At 34.9% G+C, this 27635-nt stretch overlaps 1 protein-coding gene across 1 annotated transcript in view; it reads left to right on the top strand.

Moving 5' to 3' along the window:
• LOC106880017 (enolase 4) overlaps nt 1-27635 on the top strand; it is a 38290-nt gene that overhangs the window by 1803 nt on the left and 8852 nt on the right. The window contains exons 2-3 of the mRNA XM_014929814.2: nt 3438-3521; nt 26964-27160. Coding sequence (XP_014785300.2) covers nt 3438-3521; nt 26964-27160 — 281 coding nt within the window. The remainder of the gene's footprint in view (nt 1-3437; nt 3522-26963; nt 27161-27635) is intronic.

Here is a 27635-nt window from a genome sequence, read left to right as displayed (position 1 = left end):
ATACACATACACACATGCACACACATATATATATACATATATACACACACACACACATAAATATACATTTATATATGCATACACACACACACGTATGTATGTATGTATATATATATATATATATATATAGAATATATATATATATATATAATATATACAATCATACATGTGTACACTCATACCTATGTGTATGAAGTGCTTCATTAATATAAGTGTTTGTGAAAATCATTATAGAGTTGGGTTTTGGTTTTGTATTTTTGTATTTAATCTGAAACCAACATGAATTACTTGATACCATTATAAACTGTTGTGTTGACTGACAGTTTCTGAACAGTGAACAGATTCTCTTATTCGCATTATACAAAGTAATGTGAATTCTCAAATTACTTACATGAGAGAACATGCATAGCACTGTGAATGGACTGAATCTTTAACTGAAAACACAACCAATGTTACCATGTGTCTCTTTGTGTGGACATTGTGCATTAATTGTAAATGAATATCAGCATCACACAAGTTGTATCATTTAATTTATAAGCTTCTGTGTGACAGAATGTTCAGACAAAGGGGAAAATATTGGTTTTAAATTTTGGCACAAGGTAGCAAGTTTGGAGGATGGGGTAAGTCGATTACATTGACCCCCAGTACTCAACTGGTACTTATTTTATTGACCCTGAAAGGATTAACCCTTTCGTTACCAACCTGGATGAAATCAGCTCAGTAGTACAAATGTCTTGTTTTCATAAGTTTTGAATTTATGTTCCTAACACTAGCTTAACCCATTACCTCCCATAATTCTATTAACAGGAATTTTTTTTTCTGAAACTTTGATTTCTAGCATTAAACAGCTTTAGAAACATACTGGAATGATCAAAATAACATTTCAAAATAACATTTCAAAATAACATTTCAAAGTAACATTTTAAATAGAAATAAGCGAGATATTGGGTGAAAAATTAGCAAACCTCATTTGAATATCAGAGAAATATACCTAGTAGATATAGCAAAAAGGTTAGATATGTGTAAATATTGACAGATAATTACGAAATTTGTAATTATTAAGCGATCTCATATGAGATCACTGGTAGGTAATGGGTTAATGATAACTAAGTTATTTTACTAAATTCCCTGTTATATTTAAAATAATTGAAAGAAACACAGAACATCTCAAAATTAATATGATAACAATAGGGTTAAAGGCAAAGTCATCCCTGGCGACATTTGAGCTTAAAATGCAAAGACAGACAAAACACCACTAAGCATTTTGCCTGGTGTGCTAATGATTCTGCCACCTTACCACTTTGACAAAGGGTTATTACTTTGCTTGGAAACAGGTAAGGTAGGTAGGACATAGGAACATCATCCAACCCCAGAAAGTCTGCCTCAAGCATGGAAATCTAGACATTAAAATAGTGTTGGTAGTGATCGTGGTGATGTTGTGTCTGAATATCTTTAGATGTGCCATTGTTGTTGCTTTTGGTTAGCTCAAAGTCAGCTCTGATCAAGCAGACTTCTCATCAAAAGCTTTTCAACGATGACCATCTCATCATAGTGTATTTTGGTTATGGACTACATTGTCCAATATGCTCACTTTTTTTCTCTTTTTCTCAGATGGCAGCATGTGATTTATGGGAGATTTAACTGCTATTTCTAGAATTGAGTTATTAATATGAAGTGACACAGTTTTTGACCGTTATCATTATATTTTGTAAAAGGATATTTTTTGAATGATTTTTTTCTCCCCAAGCTTCAGGCATGGCTGTGGTAAGAAGCTTGCCTCCCAACCACGTGGTTCTGTGTCTCATTCTTAGATGTGAATATAATCACAAACAAGATATGAACTAGAAGCCTATATTAATAAACTAAGAGTTGTAAAATTCACTAAACTACTGATTAGTTAGGAAAAGAGGTGCTTACTTTTTTTCAAGTTTTATATCACATTGATTACAAATTTTCAATAATCCAAGTAGATTACCCATGATTGGGTAATGGATAACCAGCTGAGAGCTTTTGTTTTGTAGCTTGTCATTGGTACTGCATTGTATCTGTGGCCAAGACATTCAACTAAGAACTGACCCAGTCTACTGAAATAAAAATAAATATTGCAGCTTAGGAACAATAGCTCACTGTAAGCAGTATGAAACTGAGGAGTTTAGAGTAAGATACAGTCTACTAAGATGATTTTTTTCCCAAGGCACACTACAGGAAGTGATATTGCTATAACTCAGTAGGTTAATGTGGAGTTTCTCATTGGAGGATTAAAAAGAGAGTAGAAGAATTGTCATGGTTAATAAAACTATAGCCAAGATTGTTGGAAAATGACTGGATGAGTGTGATTGCAAATACAATTGGCTGAAATGGGGTTACTCTGAAATATCTCTGGAGTACCTTTACTTGACTGGGTACATAGCTTTAAGATCAGAAAGTCTCTCCAGCTTGAATCACTACTTCTCTGCACTGTGAAGTCACAGCTCTGGTTTTATGGACATGTGATTAGAATGTCACAGGGGAGAATCGCAAGACAGATTCTTCAAGCTGAGCCAACCATCAGGAGACCTAGGAGAAAGAGATGGTTGAACAATATCCAGAGTTTTGGTTGGCCATGCTTGGGAGTCTAACTGGAAAGTAATATGAGGGTTGATTCTGACAGGACCCTATGGAAGAGGCGCCTTAGGACTCTACCCCCATGACAGAAAAGATGGATGAATGGTTTTAAACCTTTTAAGCTTCCTCAATGCCGCCAAAGGATGGTCAGCCCTAAACAAATTGAATGTTGTCTGGAAATCAACCCTGTCAGACAACTTTTTTTCTGTGCAGCAGTAGAGTCAGTCCTTTTATATGGAGCAACAGCCTGGATGCTTACCAAAAAACTGGAATCCAAACTAGATGGAATTTAGACCTGAGTGTTAAGAGCAGTCTTAAACATATTTTGGAGAACTCATTGCATCAAGAAACAACTGTATGGAGATTTCCTGCCTGTTTCCACTGTTATAAGTGAAAAGTGATTGCACTTTGTGGGACATTGCTGGTGAGCTAAACATGAGCTGCAAGTGAACTACTACTATAGATGCCAAAGCATGACTATACTCAAGCAAGTCTTCAGAACATAACATATGTAGATAAACTCACCAGAGATACTGGATGCTCTCTCTGAAGACCTCGCTTAACTAATGCAGGACCAAGATGGATGGCATGTTTGGGTTGAAAATATTCAAGCAAGCTTGACCACATGATGATAAAGCTTTCCCAATATTGTGGCAAGGAAAGAAGAATTACATGGGTGCAAATTCTATTCTATCTACTCATTAATAAAGATTGGGAGGAGCACAAATTTCACTATTGCTGTTTTGATAGTTATTTGGTATTTGTTAGCTTGAAAATTTCTAAGTTAAAGGATTCAACACAAGCTTATAATATGTTGTTATATTCTATTGCAGCTGTATGCATATCCAGTTTTGGACAGTGACACCCAGCCATCCATACAAATTGATGTCTATTGCACTATTAATGGATTGGAGAAGGTATTTTCATTTTGTTTCTAAAGATTTTTTCAACTTTTTGTACAAATCCAGCAACTTTTTAGCAGGTAGGGTTTAGTTGATTGCAGTGTACTTGTTTTATCAATTCTGAAAGGTTGAAAGGCAAAGTTGACTTTCATGGAATTTGAACTCAGAATGTAATGAATTGAAAGAAATGCTGGTAAGCATTTTGTCCAACATGCTAACAATTCTGCCAGTTCACCACCTTCTAATAATGATTTCAAATTTTGCCACAAGGTCAGCAGTTTTGGGGGAAGGGGGTAAGTTGATATCATTGACTCTAGTGCCTGGCTGGTACTTATTTTAATAACCCTAAAGGGATGAAAGGCAAAGTCAAACTTGGCAGAATTAGAACTCAGAATGTAAAGACGAATGAAATGCCACTAAACATTTTGCCCCGGGATGGTAATGATTCTGTCAGCTTGCTACCTTCACCACCTTCTATGTTTGATATTAGTGTGTGCATATATGCATGCATATGTGTGTGTTGTACTGTGGTGATAAGCTACAAGGTAAGTCTACAATGCACTTCACTCCTCTCCAGTTTTCTGGCCAGTCAAAATTTGGAGAGGGATAGACTGCTGGGTTGACTGGTTCATCATATACTATATGAAGATGACACATTTGAAGGTGATAATTTTTTTAAGCACAGACATAGACATTCTGACAAAGAAAGATAACATAACTTCTGAGCTTGAACAATTAAAAAAACAAACTAATTTGCTTTTCTGACAGCCAGGTATACTGAGGCAATCTAGAATAAAAAAGTCTGCATATATAAAAAAAAAAAAAAGAGAAAAACCTGCAGGGGTTTTGAGCACATGAGCAAGTATTTAAGTACATTATCCACTTCTTGCATTTACAGTTTTAAATTATTATTTCAAAAGGCAGTAAGCTGGCAGAATTGTTAGCAATGCCTGACAAAATGTTTTGTGATATTTCATCCATTTTTACAAATTGAGTTCAATTGTTGAGGTCAGCTTTGCTTTTTATCTTTTTGGGGTTGATAATTGACTCCTTCCCCCACAGTTTCGGGCCATATGTTTATATTAGAAAGGTTTCTAATAATAATAATAATAATAATAATAATAATTTTTATTATTATTTTTATTATTATTATTATTATTATTATTATTATTATTATTATTATTATTAATACTATTATTTTTTCCCTTGATTGATTTGCATTTTTATTTCATCTTCCAGCTGGGTCTCAACCAGAGACCTAAGGCATATATATATTAGATGGAGAGAAACATCCTGAGAATGTGGGCAGTTGATGTCAACACAATTTTTTGAATCTCATAGATTCTTGGTTTCCCAGAGATCTAGTCAAAAAATTTGTCACTACCTTTCTTGATCATTCCTAAGGTCCCTATATTTCGACAGTTTTTCAGATTCTTTTGCTGAGATGTTTCTATCAATAGGCTTTCTCATATCAATTAACAGGCATGTTTTTGTCTTTGGTCTCTGATGACGATGTCTGATCCGCTATCATTGCATGTCTGTATGTATCCCATAATCCCATATGATGGTAACAGTCTCTCCCTCAGTAACTGGCTCTGGATGGTGTTTATGCCAGTTCTTAGGATGCGGGATATCATAATGACAGCATCTACTTCAGTGCAATTATTGGCCAACTTGATCATGCCTAGTTTTATATTCTGTAGGGGCAAGGACTGAGTGACCGGCAACAATGTAGTAAATACTCTTCAGTTTGTCATTGCAGAATCTACACTTTGTGTCTACCTCATTGTGTATGACATTAACTTGATAGTTCTGAGTGAGAAGACTCTGATCTTGTGCTGCTAGAATAAATCCTTCTGTCTTGGCTTTCAAACCAGCACTCTGCAGCCACTGATGAGTTCTTCTCATAACTACATAAGCTTCCCTAGTTTGTGTGGGCTATTGTCGTCCATGCAATGGTTTTTCTTGCCACAGTTTCGCTATTACCTTCAAGCTTTCCTGTTTGGCTTTTGTTTTGCACTTTTTTGCTGCCTTAGTAGTTAGTGTGTCCTCCTTATCATCATCATAATCAGGCAGGTTAATCTCTCTTCTGTATTTATATTGTATTTATATGCTTCTTTTGAGATTGTTTGCAATTTCTTAATCTGTTCATGTTGCCTTACAAGCTGTATCATCCAGTCAGTGTTACTTTGGACAAACACTTGGGGTCCTATCATGGTCATTTTATAGGATGTTTCAGGTTGGATTAGACCTCTACTGCCTTCCTTTCATGAGAGATAGAGCCTGTGGACGTCTGATTTTGGGTGGTGTATTCTGTGTAGGGTCAGCAGTTTCCTAGTCTTCATGTCCATACACTAGATTTCACTCAGATTCTAACTGATGGCATTAAGGCTATACTTGACAACTGGTACAGCCAGGGAGTTTATAGCTGCAATTCTATTCTGGAAGTTCAGCTTAGTATTCAGGACCATTCTGACACATCTATAATACTCTTTCCTGATCTTCTCTTTCATTGATCCTTGTTGAATCCCTTTCCTTTCGTGTATTTCAAGATACTTATAAAAACTTATTAAGACATCACACAGTATCCAATATCATGATGTTATTGATTGAAGATATTGTGTCTACTGGGGGTTTGTACTATCTGTCAAGTCACAACAAGGTCCTCAGACAGACAGTACTTTATGTAATGTGCATGCAGTTCTAAGTAATGCTGACTTTTGCAATACCTAGATTATAGGGTATTTCTAAAGTTTTCAGATGTTTCTTCAGGTTGGGTGGTATTGAACCCAGTGCTCTGATGACAACAGGGACAACCTTTATGTTTGACTTTCATAGCTGCCACATCCTGGTGATCTCAATTTTCAGGTCTCCAAATTTACCAGTCTTTTCTCTTTCTTTCATGATGATATGTTGATCACCTGGCACTGCCATGTCGAATATTAGGCACTCTTGTTTGTCCCTCCTAAAGGTTACTATATCTGGCCTTCAGTGCTCTAACACCTTGTCTGCCTGGAAGTCAAAGTCACAGAGGATTTTTGCCTTCCCCTTTTTGTCCTTTACCTTTTTTGGTGTATGTTGGTATCGAGCACCCATTACCTTGTATCCATACTTCTGGCATAGTAGCCAGTGAAGGTTTTGGGCTACCTTGTCATGTCTACACTTGTACTCTTTCTGCACAAGGCTTTCACAAACACTAACAATGTAACTCACGCTTTCACCTGTCTTCCCACACATTCTGCAGAGGTCCATTGCACATGTGTGGTATATATCCCTTCCACTGAGTTGGTATTCAATGCCTTATTATTATTATTATTATTTTTATTATGATTATTATTATTAAGGCAGTGAGCTGGCAGAATCATTAGAATGCTGGGCAAAATGCTTAGCAGTTTTTTCCCATCTTTATGTCCTGATTTCAAATTCCATCGAGATTGACTTTGCCTTTCATCCTTTCAGGGTCGATGTAATCAACTTATCTCCTCCCCCAAAATGGCTGCCCTTGTGGAAAAATTTAGAACCATTATTATTATTATTATTATTATTATTATTATTATTATTATTATTATTGTTATTTCAGTAGTTGAGGATTGAGGCATTTTGTCAATTTCACTACTGATTCTATAAACAGATTAAATGAATGAAATACAATAGCTATGTAGAGCTAGGTAGACTTAGGTATCAAGAGAGTTTTGGTCAAAATTAGAATAGTTTGTCAATAGCAGTGGTTTTCAACTATTTTTGACCTATGAACCTCTATGATTCCTATTTTACTCAAGTGGACACTTATAGCCATTCAATATTTAAACAATCCTATTATATTCTTATTATTAAATATCATAAGAAATTGTATTAAAAAAATTGTGAAAATATTTTATATATTATAGAAGTAAAACCAATTTATTGCACATAAGTTTTAACAATGGAATTTTATGTGGACCACCAAGGGCCATATGACCCCAACTGAGAACCACTGGTCTATAGCATCTATAACACTGTCTAACATGATTTTTGTCCTTGGGTAGCAACTGTTATTTACTATTTGCTTACCCCTAGAATGTATGAAAAATGGTTAACATTTCCTTCAAACTTTGCTTTTATTACATTTATTCAAACCTCAAAGAATCCCTCTCAACACATGGCTATGATGCTTCCCCACTACTCCTGCTCATCATTGGAGATGCACATATTGTCAACCACTAAGGGACATGCTCAAGTGGTTAAGGTCAAACAACTGACAAGCAAATCTGTGGTATTAAGCAGAATATTTGCTATAATGATATTTCTGCTTCAGCAACTCAACACTGAATTTGTCTGAAATGTAATGGAAAATAGGTCAGTTTCAAAACATTGATGTCCAGGTGACAAAAGCAAAGTTTGAAGGGAATAGTAGTCCTTTCCTTTGATTTCTTAATAGAAGCAAATTGGATGTAACACTTACTGACCAAAGACAAAAAAAAAGAATATTAAAATTTTGTTACACAGTGTAATCATTGATAGTTTTGTTCAGTAGATTTGTTAATGATGTTGGAGCTAAACAAAATTATAATGAAAATGAGTCTGTTTGAAAGATTGTGAGAAAGCATCATTAATGTATTTTGTAATTAATGAGGCTGCTTATTTATAGGAAGTATCTTTTATATCCAACGATATGGGATTCTGTTAAATGCTTTTCAGTAATCAGATCCATTGAGGAATTGCTTTCTAATATGTTATTGTTTTGGCAATCTTCATTCTATTGAATAATCCAAATAAACAATAGTTAATTGATATTTGACTAACTCTTTTCACATTTGAGTGTAAAATCAATCAATTTTTATGTGCCTTTCTTTTTATATTCATGGTGGAAATATATTAATGAATAAGTTAGTACAAAAGTTCCATTATCATCGTCTTCATTAAAGTTATCAACAACAACCTCACAGAGGTTTGCTCTTATACCCCAAGCCTCAAAAACAATAACATCAGTGTTTCATGTCAGCACTAATTCCATTATCTTTGACATTAATTTCATTTCTTAGACAATTACTAACACCAAAGTTAAACATTAGAATTCAAGGAGACAAGTGGAAACATTCAATAAAACTCATATAATGGGATAAGTCTATGTGATGTGAAGAGGATGTGTTTCTTTCCTTAAAATGCCACACATCACACTGATTTAATTTGGTTACCCTCATTATAAATAATTTTTTCAATATTTGCTCCTACTATGAAGATCTTTGCCCCTATTATGACAATTTTCTTCTGTGAAATGTAATACTTATTCATTCACATTGTTTTGAATTAGTCATGTATTATCTTAAAGTTTTCAGATTTTGATGAGCTAACTGTTAATTTTTAGAATGATATTGTAGAGTTGGTGTGAGAGGCCAGATATAGCCAGCTTGAGCATAAAACAGGTTGAATATTTTGGCAGGATATGACCAGTTTAAATGCTAAAGGGTTAAAACCAATTCTATTCCAATTTTTTTCACACTGTGACCATTATCTCTCCTCCACTATCATTATCCCTGCTACAGCCCTGTTATCTATTTCACCATCATTTTTCTAACTCTATCACCATTATCCATTATCCCGAACTCCACCACCATTGTCCTCACTCCATCACTGCTAACCACTACTCTCCACTCCATCACTGTTATCCTCATGACCACTTTCATCATTATCATCATTGGCCTCCTTCTGACTTAGGAATGAAATTTGCTTAGGGGTTGCAAACGCAGGTCCAACATTTTTTTTACAAACACGGTTTTATTGTTTTTGTTATCATCTATTTTTGTTCTTTGTTCTTTGACAAGAAACTTAACTTCAAACTACTTTTTACAGATCATTTTTTATGTACTGTTTTCTAAACCCGATAAAAGTAAATAGGGGTGCAAATCTTGATTTTGCATCCCTGCCAAAATTTTAGAAGGTGCACTTGCATCCCTTGTTCCTAGGCCCATGTAAGCTACAATAAGTATCTACCTACTTTATCTTTTGGTTTTATTATCTTACACTAATAAATAATATAGATGGACACATCTGATAATTTCTAATTACTTTTTAATTTAAAGTAAGTTTTGTATTAGTTTATTTTCTCCTGCCACTTCCATCTCCATGCTGCTTTGGCAGTTCCAGACAATAAAAAAAAGGGTTGTGGCTGTGTGGTAAGAAGTTTGCTTTGTAACCATATGGTTCTGGGTTCAGTCCCATTGCATGACACCTTGGGCAAGTGTCTTCTATAATAACCTTAGGCCGACCAAAGCTTTGTGAGTGAATTTGGTAGATAGAAACTGAAAGAATCAGCTATATATATATATATATATATATATATATATATATATATAGCTGATTCACTACCAGAACTAGAGAAGAAATTCCAGGTGTGGAAGCAAGGTCTAGAATCAAAGGGCCTTAAAGTTAATTTAGCAAAACCCAAAGTCTTAGTAAATAGGAAAGCAAACAAATCACAAATCCTTTCAGGTAGATGGCCCTGCTCAATATGTAGAAAAGGCATAAGTAAAAACTCCATAAGATGTACCTGGTGCAAGCTATGGATACATAAGAAGTGCAGCAATATCAGAGGAAGGTTAACTGGGAAAATAGTCTTTGTGCAGGGATGATGTACAGGGAATAAATACTAGAAATGTAAAGAAAATAGACTCTATCAAATGTCAGGGGAGATACCTAGAAGTAGTTGATAGCTTCTGTTATCTTTAACCCGTAACTTTAATCATAACTTTAACCCATAACTGTAGCTCAGATAAAGAGATGAGTTATAAAAGCATAAGTTGAAAAACATGTTATTCATAATTCAGCCATAGAAACCATAGAAGCAGCCAATAGAGCTTGACACAGTCCTCTAGCTTGCCAGCTCTTGTCAAACCTATGCCAGCTTAGAAAAATATATGTTAAATTACAATGTTGATGAGGATAAGCATGATTCATAAAACAAAGTGCCAGTTCATCTGGGAATGTTACCTGTAATAGACTACTGTTCTGTGTTGTGGAAAGAATTATCTCCTAATATCATAAAGCTAGGAATATACACTGGGCTTTAAAAAATCTTTCAGAATTTAGGAACTATTTACATTGTAATTGTAATTGGTATAGAAGGCACATGGTTTAATGACTAGGATATTTGGCTCACAATCATAAGGTCATGAGTTCTATTCCCAGTGGTGGGTTGTGTCCTTAAGCATTACACTTTATTTCTCATTGTTCCAGGCCACTCAGCTGGCAAATATGAGTTGTACCTGTAGTCCTGACATAATGTAATGTAGAATAATGCATTCTGCTCAGAGGCTGAACAAAATATCAACAACTTGTTTGAACCTAAATCCCAGTAGTTGTTAGTTCAATATCATACTTACATGGCCATTTTACCTCTGCTCTCTAACATCATCATCATCATCATCATCATCATTTAACATCTGTTTTCCAAGCTGCAATGGGTAAGACAGTTTGACTGGAGCTGGCAAGCCAGAGAGCTGCACCAGGCTCCACTCTGTTTTGGATTGGTTTCTGTAGTTGGATGCCCTTCCTAACACCAAACACTCCACAGAATGTACTGGACGTGATTTATGCATCAGCAAGACAGGTACATTTTACATGTCACTGACATGGGTGAATTTCACATGTCCATAACTACAATCTAACATATTACTAACACTTTTTTTTTTATTGATCCTCAGAAAAGGGAAGATTGTTGACCTTCTCAAAATTTGAACTCAGATCAATGATCCAGCAACTTTGACACCATAAAGTACATAGTCACTGAATTCATAGAGTAATACTTTCATCAAATATTAGTTAAGCTTTATTAATTTCATAATTATTCTATTTAAATCTCATAGTGCCATAGGACCCAATTAGAGTTAATGTTTATTTCATAGAAGTGAGAAATATTCAGTAATTAGCTGATAATTTGAATCCCCCTTTTTTCTTTACACATTTCTTAACTCTTTAAATGTGTTAAAATGTTTTTTTAATATATTTTTCAAATAACAGCTGTTCTAGTAATTTTGATAACTTCACTCAGCCTCTTGCTGTTTGTTGCATTTTACAAAAACAACTAACTATTCTTAACTTTCCTTTAACTATTTCTGAGTTCATGTGGTGATCTTTGCCAGATACAATGAAATCATATTCTGCTCAGTATGGTTTCTGTTCACATTGGGCTTCTGACATCTTCCTCGAACACATCACAACCAGATGGCTTGTCTCCATAGAAACACAGATATAAGCAGACAAAAATAAAGATTGTAAGGCTTTTCCTTAATGAAGCCAAAATCTTCCTGCCAAACTACTTCCTTTTCAATAACAACTCTTATTTTTATATTCACAAAATAAATAAATATATAAATAAACAAAACAAAACAATGGAAAACAATGAATTCTTCAAATAATTATTTCCACAGATGAAAAAATTGTTCAAATATGTTTTCCACTGATATCCCCACCCCCCACCATATTTCTTGATGATTTCTGTACATATCCATTTAGTAGTACCTATTTTCTCTTCTCCCATTAACTAGTTTTAGTAATATGTTTAGTTGTTTGGTAGTTTATGATTTCTATGGAACAATAGCAAGACTTAGTCTTAGGTCTGTCACAAGCCCTCAAACTCAAGAGTCTGGAGCTTAACTTGGTTTCCATGGTATATAGGTGATTGAGATTACAAAACTCCCCTGGAAAGGAGCACTGTTCCCTTGCAGGATTAACTTCCCAGTTATTGCTGGAACTCATTTACAGCTGAGTTAACTGGAGCAGTGTGAAATGAAGTGTTTTGCTCAAGAACACAACACACAGCCCAGTCTGAGAATTGAAACCATGATCTTATGGTTATAAGTGCAACACTTTTCAGTTATTACTGGATCTCATTTACAGCTGAGTGGACTGGAGCAACATAAAATGAAGTGCTTTGCTCAAGAACAGAACGCACCACTCAGGTTGTAGTCATAAGTGCAACACCCTAGTTTCTAGGCCATGTACCTTCACTCACCTAATTTCCTGGATAAATGAACTTTGCAATTTGGTTATTTTCTTCCTTTATGGTACTAACATCCTTGGCAATAGGTTGACTGTCACAACTTCTGTTTCGCATCCCTCAGTCAATAATTCTATTTACCTATTGAGAGACAATCTAGTTGTGCTGTTGCTATTTAGCTCTAGGTCAGTACTAAACAGACCTACGATCAAAAGCATTCTAGCTTTGACCATCCTGTGTCTATTTTTATATCCGAGAACATTTTCTAACAAGTCTGTTCTTCTACTTACTTTTTTTAAGATTGTGCCAAATTAAGTAAAAAGTAAAATAAAATAAAATAGATAACTAAAGTAAAATAAATAAAAAATAGAGATGGATAAGTGATTGTACTAGCTTCATTGGTTCAAATATACTTCTTGTAATGAATGGTCGGACAGAAAATGTAGGTGTTTGACATTGAACTCTGTTCATAAATTTTGTACATGTTATCATGAGGCAGATCTTGTCATGTGTGCTTAGTTTTTAGTCTGGTTGATAGTATTCCATGCTTCTAGCTTACAATGATGATGATGAAGGTGATGACAATGACTTTAGGACTGAACTGTGCATTTATAAGAATATATTTGATCAAATTGACTTCGGTGCAGGAGTTCCAATTCACTATAGGAATTCTGTTGTTTCTAGGCAGAACACTCTTATTCCATATTTCTGTTGGGTAAAAAGTACCTGATCATATGGGATTATCATCTATTCATCTCAAGATTTATTTCTCTGCCACTTTATCAATAACAACACCAATAACAAAATGCTAGCCAGTAAGGAAACTATTACATAATCATTCAATCTGCCAAAAATAACAGTGAAATTTCTTTCAGATCACATCCAGTTATTTTAAAAGAAGGACATATTAGATAATGCAGTCCTAAATATCTCTAAAAAGATAGAGTAGTTACAGCTAGAATGCTTTTGATCACAGGTCTGTATGATCTGGGGCTAAAAAACAGCAGTCTATTACAATAAAAATAGAGTTCCTAATTATGTATGCTTCATCTTATTCTTGTGAACTTATAGTTGTTCTGCTCAATACATACAATAACTTCTTAAAAAATAACCAACCCATTTATATATATATATATATATATATATATATATATATATATATATATACATACACACACACACACACACACACACACACACATGTGTGTGTGTGTGTATTACTGCAGCACATTCTTCTTTAGATTTACCTGCTAATTCCAAACTTTTCTAGTTAAATTCCTGAAAGAAGACACCAGCAAATTATCTGTTGACAACAGTTTGGCACTATGAAGCAGTTCTTGCTCTGTCTCGTAATTTAATTACATTTACAGCTGGTATCTCAGGTTTAGCCTACCTAGATAGCAGATAGATAGCAGTCTATCTGGTGTTCAGCTGAATTAGATTCATGTCGTCCTTGCTTGATGAAGGTTTTTTTTCTTTAATCTTTTGGAGGCAATTTGAGCTGAACATTAACTTCATATGTGATTAGGTTTTTTTTATTTAACTATAAATTAATGTGTGTGTGTGTTCCTAATAAATGTGAAGAGTCAGTTGTGAGGAAGCTGTTAAATGAAATGTTAATAGTTAATTTATTGACTAGCAGAGGCATGTGGCATTACCCAGGGAATTAGGTTGTTCCTTATATATTGGAAGTGAAAAGCAAAATATGTCGTATAGAAATCTGTTATTCTAAATTCAATTTATTCTTCAACTAGGAAATCAATTCTGAATTCATAACACAAAATAATAATAATAATAATAAAAAACGAAAAATTGTTCTGGAAGAAGTTTAGTTTCATGTTCATTCACAAATGTGATGTCATAATTTATCTCTCTTGCTATGTCTCTTGAAGTTAAATCACTAATTTGATGGTTTGATTTTGGTAGTCTAGAGGCAGACTCTTGCAAATTTTTGCCTCCCATGGCCAAAACTTGATCCTCAATTTCAATCAGTACTTGGTTAAAAATTGTTTCAGAGAACTGAATATTGATATTTGGGTTTGCCTGTTGAACTGCATACTTTAAATCCTCAGCCATGTCCTCACGATGTTTCATCAAAAGCTGTAGGAGACTGCCAAGTTGACACATATTCAGTATAATTGCAAAAAGGTTACGAAGTTCCCTTGGAGAATCTGATATTGATGCTTCAGTCAATGCAAAGTCCCAATGCTAATCATTTTCTAAAAAAAAAAACCTTGTTGATAGCATGCTTCCCTATAAGTTTCACACACATGACCATTTACCCTCCTCGAATCTTCGAATGATTTGGGACCACACACCTTATGCAAAAGGAGCTGTAAATAGTAGCATTCTGCTTGGCTTAGGGTGATCCTGTAAACTCTTGCAAGAACATCAGCCCCTCATTTCCTCTTGTGCCATTTATTGTTTCTCCAGGTGTAATACTTGGGTAAAGGAATTTTCTTGCATCTTCTTGACACAACTTAAAAAAGGCAGTAAGGGTAGTCTCTTTTGGTGAAAGTGCTTTTTGCAAAGCTGTTTGTTTTGTAAAGATAACCCTGTGGCCATTCTCTGGATGGACACTCAGATGAATGATGGCTGGGTGCCTCTCATGAATAGGACAATTGAAGAGGTGCCAAAAAGCCTCACTGGTACTGATATATCTTCCTCTGTCATACTGTGCATCTTTGTCATTTTTATTTATCTGCTGACTACCATTCTGCATAAGAGTGTATGTTGTATCATCTAAACCATTGTTTATATATTTGCAAACATACTTAATAGTGTTAACAGAGTTGCAGAATTCAACATTGGCTCTGGCTACCCGTACTTATCTTTACTTCACTGTAGGATACTGATCATCTACAACTACCCTGACTCCTCTTGTAGAGTGTGAGAACATTGTTCTTGGAAACATTTTTGAAAATTAAAATGGAGATTAAATGAAAAAATAAGTTATGTGAATATCTTCACAAGAGTGATTGAAATAAATGGTGATTGTGGAATGTCCCACGCATGCACACATACATTCATACATACAAAAAAGATGAATAATGCATATGTACTTATGTATGTATGTATACATGACAACACACCCCTTAACTGACTGACTCTCTCTCTCTCTCTCTCACAAATACACATGCATACATAAATGTATACAAACATACTTACAAAAACACGTGTGTGTGTGTGTGTGTGTGTGTGTGTGTGTGTGTGTGTGTGTGTGTGAGAGAGAGAGAGAGGGGGGGGAGAGAACATTGCAAACAATGAATGAAATAAACATGAAATGAAAAAATTGTATAAATAATTAACCCTTGTACCAAATATTTAAATTTGTGAACTTAGTAAATATTTCTTTCAGTAATTTATCGTAGTTGTTTGTAAATAGTGAATTAAAACTTGAAATGAAAACATCAAAATTGAGAGTGAGAGACTTTGCAAATGAAAACAGAAATTTTGCCATTGCTATGTCAATACTGGAAGTTGACTTTGAGAACCCTTTTTAAAGAAGTGAATCATTTATATAAAGCAATATTATTTATTTTTAATAAAAAAACAAACTGAAGACCCTATCATGTATCCAAGGTCAAATTATTCATACATCCCAAGTATGGAAGCAATTCATGTAGCTGTTTTCATGTGTAAAGCAAATACACACACACACAGAGGTGTATTTTATATAAGAAGATAAAAGAGACTATTTTCTTTTTATTTTACTTATGTGGACAAATGCTATAAATATTTCAAAATTCTTTTTTTTTCTTAACACACAATATACCCCTGATGGTCAACTATCATAATGGAGACAATCCATTCTAGATAAGTTTATGTTGAAGTGGGTTTGGAAGTTAGAAATTGAAATCAAAAAATAAAGGTGTACAGAATATACACATGTAATATTTATTTTCCTACACATTATAAAAATCTTAGAGTTTCTAGTTGTATCCACTTATTGTTATTTTGTCCTTCTTTGGAATCATCAGCATTGCATAACTTGAGGTAAATAAATTAAGCTAAAATGAAACATTTTATGAAGTTAGACTATTCTTATAAAGAGAAAATAGTTCATAGTACTGATTTGAGTAAACTAATTCCTTTTTTATGTCCATGTAAATATTGATGGAAGGAATTAGTTCTGAAGACCTGTTGGACATCAACCACTGAAGATCTAGTATTCACCTTATGATTCGCAGAAGAATGGTTCCTATTGCCTTGACTAAGCACTGTAATACTTGTCTGTACAATAAGCCTGTAATACTTGCTTAGAATTAGGAGAAATATTTCAATAATATAGCTTGAACAGATTTTTATTGAAGTATTTGTGTTTCAAGATTTGATAATTTTTCTTTTCCAAGAGCCCTTAATAAATAATAATAATAATAATAATCATAATAATAATAATGGCATGGCCAGAATAATCAGGAAAGTATTAGATAGTTGAAAAGAACAGATAGTATGGTACTGTAGATGGCAGGCAGTAAGCCTGCTATGCATGCAAGACTCCAGGGGTTCCACCAAAACCTGAGATAAAAACAAAAATAATAATATAATAATGCCCTGATGTAGTACTAGGCAGTGGCTCTCATGGCTTTGGATCTTAACTGATTGGAAGTGTTATCATATTTTTGTCTTGGTGTAAAAGATGGGCTACAGCAAGTATTCTGCTTAGTACCACAGATTTGCTTGTCAGTTGTTTGACCGTAACCAGTTGAGCATGTGCCTTAGTGGCTGACGATGTGTGAATCTCTGATCACTAGCAGAAGCAGCAGGGAGCATCATAACCATATGTTGAGCAGAATTCTTTGGAGTGTGAATAATTCACCTCTGGAAACATGGGTGTTTTGTTCATCATCCTTAAAAAAACCTTATTCAGAGAACTTTCAAGTGGGATGGGCTACTCAGCCTGAAGAAAATTCTAACTGGGCTCCACCTGCAAGGTTGTGCACTATTTTTCTTGATATGAGATCACCATTTCATGCATGTATGGTTGTGATGCATGTGCTTGGTGTACCCTTATCAGATGGGTAGTCATGATGGGTATATCGGACTTCATATATCTGTACCCCAGTGACACTTTGATGGCATGCACTGCTCTGTCACTCAATGATAATAATAATCAATTCCATGTAGCTACAACAGAAGTTGCTGGAAAAAATAGGTGGGATTGGCTGATGAAAGGAATTCTGCTGTGTTGCATCTGCAATAGGGTGAATAAACCATTGTCCATATCACAGACGAATGCCCTAGACATGCCCAAAACCACTACAAGGTATAGCAACATGACCATGTAAGTGAAAGTGCTCCAGTGGAAACTGCGAAAAGTGGTGGCTAGAGAGAGGCAAGATGTGGTATGAGCACAAATCACAGAGAGTGGCGGAGTTGGAGACTAGCAAAATCCTCTGGGATTTCCCAATCCAAACAGATCAGGTACTAGAGCATAACAGATCGGACCTAGTGGTGGTGGACAAGGTGCACTACATATGCTATATAGTTGATGTTGTATGCCCCTTTGATCCATGAATAGTCAAGAAGGTAGGTGAAAAGATAGATAGATAAATACAGCCCTCTTAAGTATGAAATAGCCTGGCTATGGAAAATGAAGGTGAAGATAGAAGAGAGAAGGAGTTCAAAAATGAAACCAATTTTGAAAATGCATTCAAAGAGTTATCAGCTCCAGAACTCCAGATTTTTATGTTACCAGAATAAACAAGCTTGTAACTCAGCAAAAATGTGCTGATTGTAATGGTACTTATTTTATTTTATTTTTTATATGCCCTTTTAAAGCCTAGCCAGGATCATGGGCCTGGTTTCCCAGTTTCTATGGTGTATGTGTTCCCTCAGCTGGACGGGACGTCAGTCCATCGTAGCATTACTCAAGAAACAGTGAGAGAAAGTTGGGGCAAAAGAGTACAACAGAGCCTTGTGGAGCTTTAGGTGTTTTTGCTCGATAAACACACACAACACCCGGTCTGGGAATCGAAACTGTGATCCTCCGACTGTGTGTCCGCTACCATAACCACTGGGCTATTGCACCTCCATAATGGTACTTACTTTGATGAATAAAATTTCCACATTGTTGAAATATATTGTGATAAATTTCATGTTTCAAAACATTGCTTACTTTTTACTCAGCCTAATATATATATATATATATATATATATATATATATATATATATATATATATATATATATATATATATAGATAGATATGACGGGCTTCTTTCAGTTTCTTTCTACCAAATCTACTCACAAGGCTTTGGTCAGCTCAGGCCTATAGTAGAAGGCATTTGCCCAAGGTGCCACACAGTGGGACTGAATCTGGAACTATGAGGTTGGGAAGCAACCTTCCTGCCACACAGCCATGCCTGCAACTATAAATATGAAAGTCAGTATGAAATATTAAGTATTGTTTTTTTATTGAGGTGCAAGGCTAGCAACTTTGAGGAGAAGGCCTAGTTGATTAGACCAACGTTAGGTACTTGCCTGATACTTTATTTTGTCAACCCTAAAGGAACGAAATGCAAGGTTGGACTTAGTGGGATTTGAACTAAGAATGCAAAGCATTTTATCCAATACTTTAGCTTTCTGCCAATCCATTGTTCTTGAAATACGGGTTTCAAATTTTGACACAAGGCTAGCAGTTTCAGGCGAGGGGGAAAGTCGATTACATCGCCCCCAGTTCTCAACTGGTATTTATTTTATTGATCCCAAAAGAATGAAAGGCAAAGTCAACCTCAGCAGAATTTGAACTCAGAATGTAAAGACAAGTGAAATGCCGCTAAGCATTTTGCCCAGCATGCTAACAATTCTGTGAGTTCACTGCCTTGTTTGTTCTTGAAATATTAAATATTAGAGAAATCAATACGAACATTTCAATAATTTATAACTTCACTTTTCTTAAGTTTATATTTGTCTCTTTTGTGTTTATTTTTACTTCTACATTCAATACTAAATCATTAAGTGCAGGCCAGTATACTGGATAAGGCCAAAATAATTTTTAATCAATTGAAATTATATCTGTAATGAGAAGAAAAGTCAATGTTAATGATAATTCTTGCCAAGGAAGGAAAGTAGGGATCTCTGAAATTTATATTCATTAAAAAAATTAAGTGGAGACTTGCAGTGAAGAATAAGTTAAGCCACACTTACTAAATGTTCTTTATGCAAAAGGCATCCCTGAGTAATTTTTTTACAACCTTGCATTGGCTGTGTTTATCAGAGAGGAAATTTAACTTCTTGGAATGAAAAATCTGAAATTCCACAATGTGTGTGTGTGTGTGTGTTCATTAAATAAACATAGAGCTATTTCATTTGGAACAATTTTCTTTCACTTTTTCTTTGAAGGTGTTTGTTTATACAGGGAAAAGTTTTGAAACAGGTTAATAGTTGATAGTTATTCTATACAATTATCTCTCTGGTTGCTTGGAAAACATTTTATCATCTTTTGACAACTTAGCTTGTCTTCAGGATGCAAACCTCATACATAAACTGTTTTTAATGTTGTACTTTATTTGTGAAGAGACAAATATTTCGCTTTCAACAGGTCCCACACACTGAAAACTGTGTATCAGAAAGCTGTTGCTTGTAAAAATATTCACTTCTAATTTCTTTTTCTTTCTTTCATTTCTTTTTATTTTTTTTGTCTTATAACAACAACTTAACAGTTACAATGTCAGTATGGTTTGTCTTCAGGAATTCTTCCTATAATTCATGGCCCCTCCTGATTCAGAAAAGATTTGTTTAAACACTTCTCTTACTGTGCTTATACATGCTGAAAAACAAGGAAACAAATGGACAGCTTGTTCTTGAAGATAGGCAATATAAACTATCCTGCCATAATATCTAAGTGGGGGGGCTTCCCTAAAAGTCTTTCATAAATTTTGTAGAACTTGTATTATTTCTAGACAAAATTTTCTACTACTAAAAGAGCTCTCTTCATTCTCAGTTATCAGTGACATATAGTGTGTGTTGATTTATTTGGAGATTTTAAGTAACACACACAACAGTAATTATAAGGAAGAGTGACTCTTGTTCAGATTTTTATATGTAATTAAAACAGAAAAAAAAAAAAACAGTCCTTCATAGTTAAGTTTTCCAAATGAAAAAAGATTAAATAATTAAAAACAAGTCATTATTCTTTGTGATCGTAAACATTAGTGTTAAAAAGAATAATTTAGTTGTCAACATTTTGAAATCATTTTCGTCAGTATTTTTACTTTATATATCTAACTATAACTGTATTTATCTTGACAATTATTATCAGGGATAATCAGAAGAAACCCTTCAAGGAAGATGAAGATAAGATCTAGGAAAATAAATCTAAACTAATTCATTTATCTATCTCACTATCTTTTTCAGAATATTAGCTCTGTATCTCTGCCCCTTTCTCCTTCCTGCCCCCCCCTAAAACAAACACATTTCTAAATAAAATTTTGAAAATTGCTGAAATTTCTATCCTGAATCTTTTTGTGTAACATCTAAAACTGAATCATTCTTAGCACTTTGTCACATTACATAACATTTAAGTTTCTAAGACGTTTCTATGATGTACATGTACAATCATACCTACCTACATGCATATGCACACACATCTGCATATAGATATGCATCTGCATCATAACTTAAACAATTACTGGCACTCTGCCAGATTCAGATATCTCCTGCAGAGGAATACTATCATCTTATATCTGAGATGACACAATTTTCTTCCTTTCAGCAGTAGCATCCTAGATATCATAAATATCATCAATAAAAAGTTGTTCACCTGACTGATAAACTTTCTCATATTTGAACCAATGAGGCAGCCTCTACAAGGTCATTTGATTGACTAGAAATAACAGCTAAATTGTCTTCCAAAAACCTTCTGTCATTAGCAAAAGTGCACAGATAATATAGTATTAGATACATTGCCTGAAACTAAAAGAACAGATAATCGTGAATGGAACCTTTTTATCATAGGTGTGCTTGATCAAAGCTGACCTGGGGTTAAATAACAATCCTCTTTTATTGAAAATTTAGAAAGTTTTACAAAAAGCTTTCCTTATTTCTCTTTTCCTTCATTTTGTACTTCTGTATTACAAAGCTTCAAGTGAATTACAGTGTTCTTTTAAATAGAGATATAGAAATAAATGTAGGGATAAGTAAGTCAGACAGATCAATATATTAAAGTTTTACTATATTAATACATGAAATACTAAAAAATGTATATATGCTTGCATACAAAAAGGTCCGACTTACACAGAATACAAATGATATAGAGGATTAAAGGGGTTGAAGAAAAGTGTTACAAATCCAACAGAGGCTCAGTAGTCCTAAATAAATGTTTGTGTGTGTGTGTGTGTGTGTGTGTGTGTATGTTTCTTATTTCTTTATTACCCACAAGGGGCTAAACATAGAGAGGACAAACAAGGACAGACAAAGGGATTAAGTCGATAACATCGACCCCAGTGCGTAACTGGTACTTAATTTATCGACCCCAAAAGGATGAAAGGCAAAGTCGACCTCGGTGGATTTTGAACTCAGAACGCAACGGCAGACGAAATACTGCTAAGCATTTTGCCCGGCGTGCTAACATTTCTGCCAGCTCGTGTGTGTGTATGTTTCATCATCATCATCATCATAATCTTTTAACATCTGATCTGCCATGCTTGTATGGGTTGCACAGAGTTTATTGAGCCAGATTTTCTCTTGTTGGATGCCCTTCCTGTTACCTATTTCTAAGTAAGGTAATATCCTCCAGTGGCCAGACATATTTACACAGAATATTAGAAATGAACAACATTCATCTTATAGCAATCCTGCAATGTCAAGACAAAGAAATGCAAAAAATACACACACACACACACACACGCACACACACAGTTTCCATCTATCAAATCCATTCACAAGGCTTTGGTTGACCCAAGGTTATAATAGAAGATACTTGCCCAAAGGGCTATGTGGTGGGAATGAACCCAGAACCATGTGGTTGGGAAGCAAATTTCTTAACAGAACAGCAATGTCTCCACACTCATGCCTCATTGTGTGACCATCCTCAACCAATCAATCCGTATGTTAATTGATAACATTCATCTGAGCCACATTCTTTCTGCAAAATCAAACAAATTTTAAAACAATGGCTTGAAATGATACAGTTTGTGATACAGCTCTGCATCCTTTGAATCATACACTTTTGAAAATCATCAAATGTGGAAACTGGTTAAGTATATAAATATTAATGTAAATAAATCTTATGCACTCTCTGTCTACATTTTCAAGCTTTTTTTTTTTTTCCTGTACACTCACACACAATACACATACACACACATCATCCTCATTTAACGTCTGTTTTCCATGCTTGCATGGGTTGGATGGTTTGACAGGACCTGACCAGCTGAAGGGCTGTTCAGACTCCCTGTCTGTTTTGGCATGGTTTCTATAGCTGGATGCCTTTCCTAACGCCAGCCACTTTACAGAGTGTACTGGATGCTTTTATGTGACACTGGCATGGGCACTTTTTATGTGGCACCAGCACCTATAAGCCTGCAAGATTAGGGACATACATATATATAAATGCAGTGAGCATTAAAAAAAATGTTTATGTAGTGAGGAAAAGACAGTATTAGTCAGAGACTAATCATCATCATCATCTAACATCCATTTTCCATGCTGGCATGGGTTAGATGGTTTGACTGGAGATGGTAAACTGGAGAGCTGCTCCAGTCTACAGCTCAATGCCCTTCCTAATGTCAATCATGTCACAGAGTTTACTGGGTGTCTTTTACGTGTCATTGGCAGGGGTGCTTTTTATGTGTCACCAGCACAGGGGACTTTCACATGTCACCAGCACTGGCCACAACCACCTTACTTGATGTGTCTTCTCAAGCACAGCAACTTGTCAGAAGCACAGAACTTAACCAGAAGCTAATATTTTAATTATCTTGGCAAGTATGGAAAACATGTTTTAGCTTTTCTTCTAACTTCCTCTGTAAGCATGGATGTCATCATACTTCTTACAGTAGTGATGAGGAGAGAATCTCTAATTAGATATGCAGCTTTGTATTGAGTTGGCATGGAAATTAGCATATTTTAAACAATATATTGCTGTGAGAAATTACTATGCTTTTCTAGATAATCAGAAGTGAAAGCTGAATATTTATCATTCCAACACTGAAATTTAGACAATGATTATATATTAGATGCATTACAAGTATGTAACTCCTCAGTTATGGATAACAACTGCAGAAATATGAACTTGATAAATATCTCACTTCTTAGTTAAGAAATCTATTTTATTTATCTTTTACTTGTTTCAGTCATGCTGTGGCCATGCTAGGGCATCACCTTGAAGGGTTTAGTCGAACAAATTGACCAGCCAACACATGCAAGCATGGAAAGCAGACGTTAAATGAGGATGATGTGTGTGTATGTGTACAGGAAATAAAGGAAAAGCTTGAAACTGTAGAGACAGAGAGTGCATAAGATTTATTTACATTAATATTTATATACTTAACCAGTTTCCAAGCCTGGTACTTGACCTATCAGGCTCTTTTTGCCAAACTGTTAAGTTACAGGGCAGTAAACAAACCAACACTGGTTGCCAAGCAGTGGTGCAGACACACACACACACACACACATCGACACACACATCGACACACACAATGAATTTCTTTCAGTTTCTGTCTACCAAATCTACTCACAGCTTGTGCAAGGTGCCATACTGTGGAACTGAACCTGGAACCGTGTTGTTGGGAAGCAAACTTCTTATGACACAGCTACACCTGTGCCTGTGCCGCTCTTTTTCTGCTGTTCTAATTACCTTACATTATTTTTTTGCTGCTTTGCATAGAATTTGCCAAATAATCTTTGAAAAATGAGAAAACAAAGAATGAACAACAGTACAAAAACTGCAGTATTCTATGATTTTTTTTTTTTTACAAAAAAAAAAAAAGAAATAATAATAATCAATAAGCATTCTTAAGTTAATTTTCCTGTCAAGAAATAAAAAAAATGCAATATTTGATGGATGGTAAATTTTCTTTTTTCCTTAAGACAATGCCAACTAACTACACAAAGTTTAATTATCTTCAACTTGAAATAAAGATTTCTTAAAATAGTCAAGAAGCTTTAGCAAGTGGGACTAAGTATTCAACTTCAAAACCTGTTATGAGATAACAACTTATGACTTGAGAGTCAGATGTCTTGTAGCTTACCCAGTCAGCCATTTCACTTTTACCTTTCTTAATTTAGCCGCAAGAGTGGTTGAGTGATAGGAAGCTTGCTTCTCAGCTATATGGTTCCAGGTTTGTTCCCACAGCATGGCACCTTGAGAAAGTGTCTCTTACTATAGCCTCAGGTCAACCAAAGCCTTGTGAGTAGATTTGGTAAACAAAAACTGAAGGGAAGCCTATCGTATATATGTATGTGTCTTTGTGTCTGTTTGTTCTCTATCACTGCTTGACAACCAGTGTTGGTATATCTACATCTCTGTAAATTAGTGGTTTGGCAAAAAAGTTCAATAAAATAAGTACCAGGCTTAAAAAGGAAAAATAACTAAGTCCTGGGGTCAATTCATTTGACTAAAAATTCTTCAAGGCAGTGCCCCAGCATGGCTGCAGTCTAATAACTGTAACAAATATAAGTAAAAGATGATTCATCATCATCATTTTAATCCAGTATTTTTGTTTTTAAACCTGGTACTTATTCTATCAATTGGCACTTATAGAAGAAGGTCTGCAAGTTTTTGCTAATAACAACCTAAATTGTGAATATAACATAAAAATTACAAATGGGGTTTACAATGAGCTCAGTTGCTACATGAGTGTACAAAGCGATAATGCACCATAATCATCAAATAATTTTGAATAAGTTCTTCACTCCTCAAGTAAGATGTTGATGATGATAAACTATAAGATAAAAAAAGTAGTGTCCCCTATCCTCCAAGTAACTCTTTCCACCACCACTACAACCATCATTCTCCACACAGTAGTTAGCATCTCTTGCAGGAAGAACATACCCTACTACAATATTCTTTTCTACTCTAGGCACAAGGGCCAAAATTTTGGGGGAGTGGGGGCAGTCGATTAGACTGTACACAACTGGTACTTAATTTATCGACCCCGAAAGGATGAAAGGCAAAGTCGACCTTGGCAGAATTTGAATATTCATTTCCTAATGTATTTCTTTTCAAATGCTTTCATGTATACATATTGTACTATGTATGTTCAGAAATTATTTTCATACCAAAAATTGTTCTGTTGTTGTTTTCCAAAAAATTTTCTGAAATACACTATCCTTTCATAACATGAAAATCAATGGAAAAATTAAATTTTCCATTATCCAGGGCACTGCTGCATACATGCATTTTCCTTTTACTTGTTTCAGTCATCTGAATGTGGTCATACTGGAGCACTGCCTTTGAGGGTTTTCTTTCTTAGTCAAAGAAATCGACTCCAGGACTTATTCTTTGTAAGCCTAGTACTTAACCTATTGGTCTCTTTTGCTGAACTACTAGGTTATGGGGATGTAAACACGCCAATATCAGTTGTCAAGTGATGGTGGGTAGAGACACACACACACACACACACACACACACACACACACACACACACACACACACACACACACACACACACACACACACACACACACACACTCACACACACACACACTCTTCTTTCAGTATCTGCCTACCAAATCCACTCACAAGGCTTTGGTCAGCCCGAAGCTATAGTAGAAGACACTTGTTCAAGGTACCATGCAGTGGGATTGACCCCAGAACCATATAGTTGGGAAGCAACCTTGTTACCACACAGCCATACCTGCACCTATTATATATGTATTTTTTAAGCCTTGTACTTATTTGGTCGGCCTCTTTTGAGACTGGATGGAAGAAGTTTTGGTCATAGGTGCAGGCCTGGCTGTACAGAGGTACAGGTAGAGCTATGTGGTAAGAAACTTGCTTCCCAACCACATGGTTCTGGGTTCAGTCCCACTGTATGACACATTGAGCAAGTGTCTTCTACTACACCCTTGGGCTGACCAAAGCCTGGTGAGTGGATTTGATAGATGGAAACTGAAAGAAGCCTGAAATATGTGTGTGTGTGTGTGTGTGTGTGTATGCATATTTCTGTCTGTGTTTCTCTGTCAGCAACCGCTTGATAAACAGTGTTTGTGTGTTTACACCCCTGTAACTTAGTGGTTTGGCAAAAGAAACCAGTGGAATCAGTACCAGACTTAAAAAGAAGAATAACTAAGTACTGGGGCTAATTCATTTGACTAAAATCCTTCAAAGTAGTACCCCAGGGTGGTCACAGTCTTATGACTGAAAGAAGAAAAAGATTGGTTTCTGCACAAATGGACATTATTTTTCTTGAGTTACCTTGAACACAAAGAATTTGGGAAGCAATGTCATTTTCGTAGGTTTGCTGTGTTTACCATTTCCACATGATAATATTCTACTTCAGTGACCACTTACAAACGTTTTTTTTTTGTTTTTGTTATCAGCTTGTTACATCAGTAATGACAAGTAGTTTCAATAGCCAGATCTGGAACATGTCCAAAGTCTCTGAAATTGAGATAGAAGAGAATGAACGAGAAAGATCAATTGAGCTAGCAATTACTTACATCAACGGAGAATTAAATACAAAGCTGAATGGCCTGAACCCATCTGAAAGTCAATTCGATGTTGACACATTATTAAAGTAAGTCCCTGAATTACATCAACAACCTAGTGCGTACCATAGTAGTGCTCCAGCCTTAGTTTTATTATCAAAAATATTAAAAATATTCACTGAAGTTTGACTATAAAAGAAAATTTATATTTCTCCTAATCCTGCTTCATGAATATATACATAGTCCTTAACTATATGAATGGATGCATATGTATGTATTGTATATGTACGTATGGTATGTATGTATGTATTGTATATGTATTTATGGTATGTATGTATTGTATATGTACGTATGGTATGTATGTATGTATTGTATATGTATTTATGGTATGTATGTATTGTATATGTACGCATGGTATGTATGTATGTATTGTATATGTATTTATGGTATGTATGTATTGTATATGTATGTATGGCATATATGTATTGCATATATATATATGTATGGTATGTATGTATGTATTGTATATATCTATGTATATATATTGTATATATGTATATGTAT

Source organism: Octopus bimaculoides, chromosome 14, assembly GCF_001194135.2.
Source record: "Octopus bimaculoides isolate UCB-OBI-ISO-001 chromosome 14, ASM119413v2, whole genome shotgun sequence".
In the NCBI taxonomy this organism is placed as follows: Eukaryota; Metazoa; Mollusca; class Cephalopoda; order Octopoda; family Octopodidae; genus Octopus; species Octopus bimaculoides.
The sequence above is the reverse complement of the archived record's forward strand: the minus strand, read 5'-3'. Positions and strand labels throughout refer to the sequence as shown.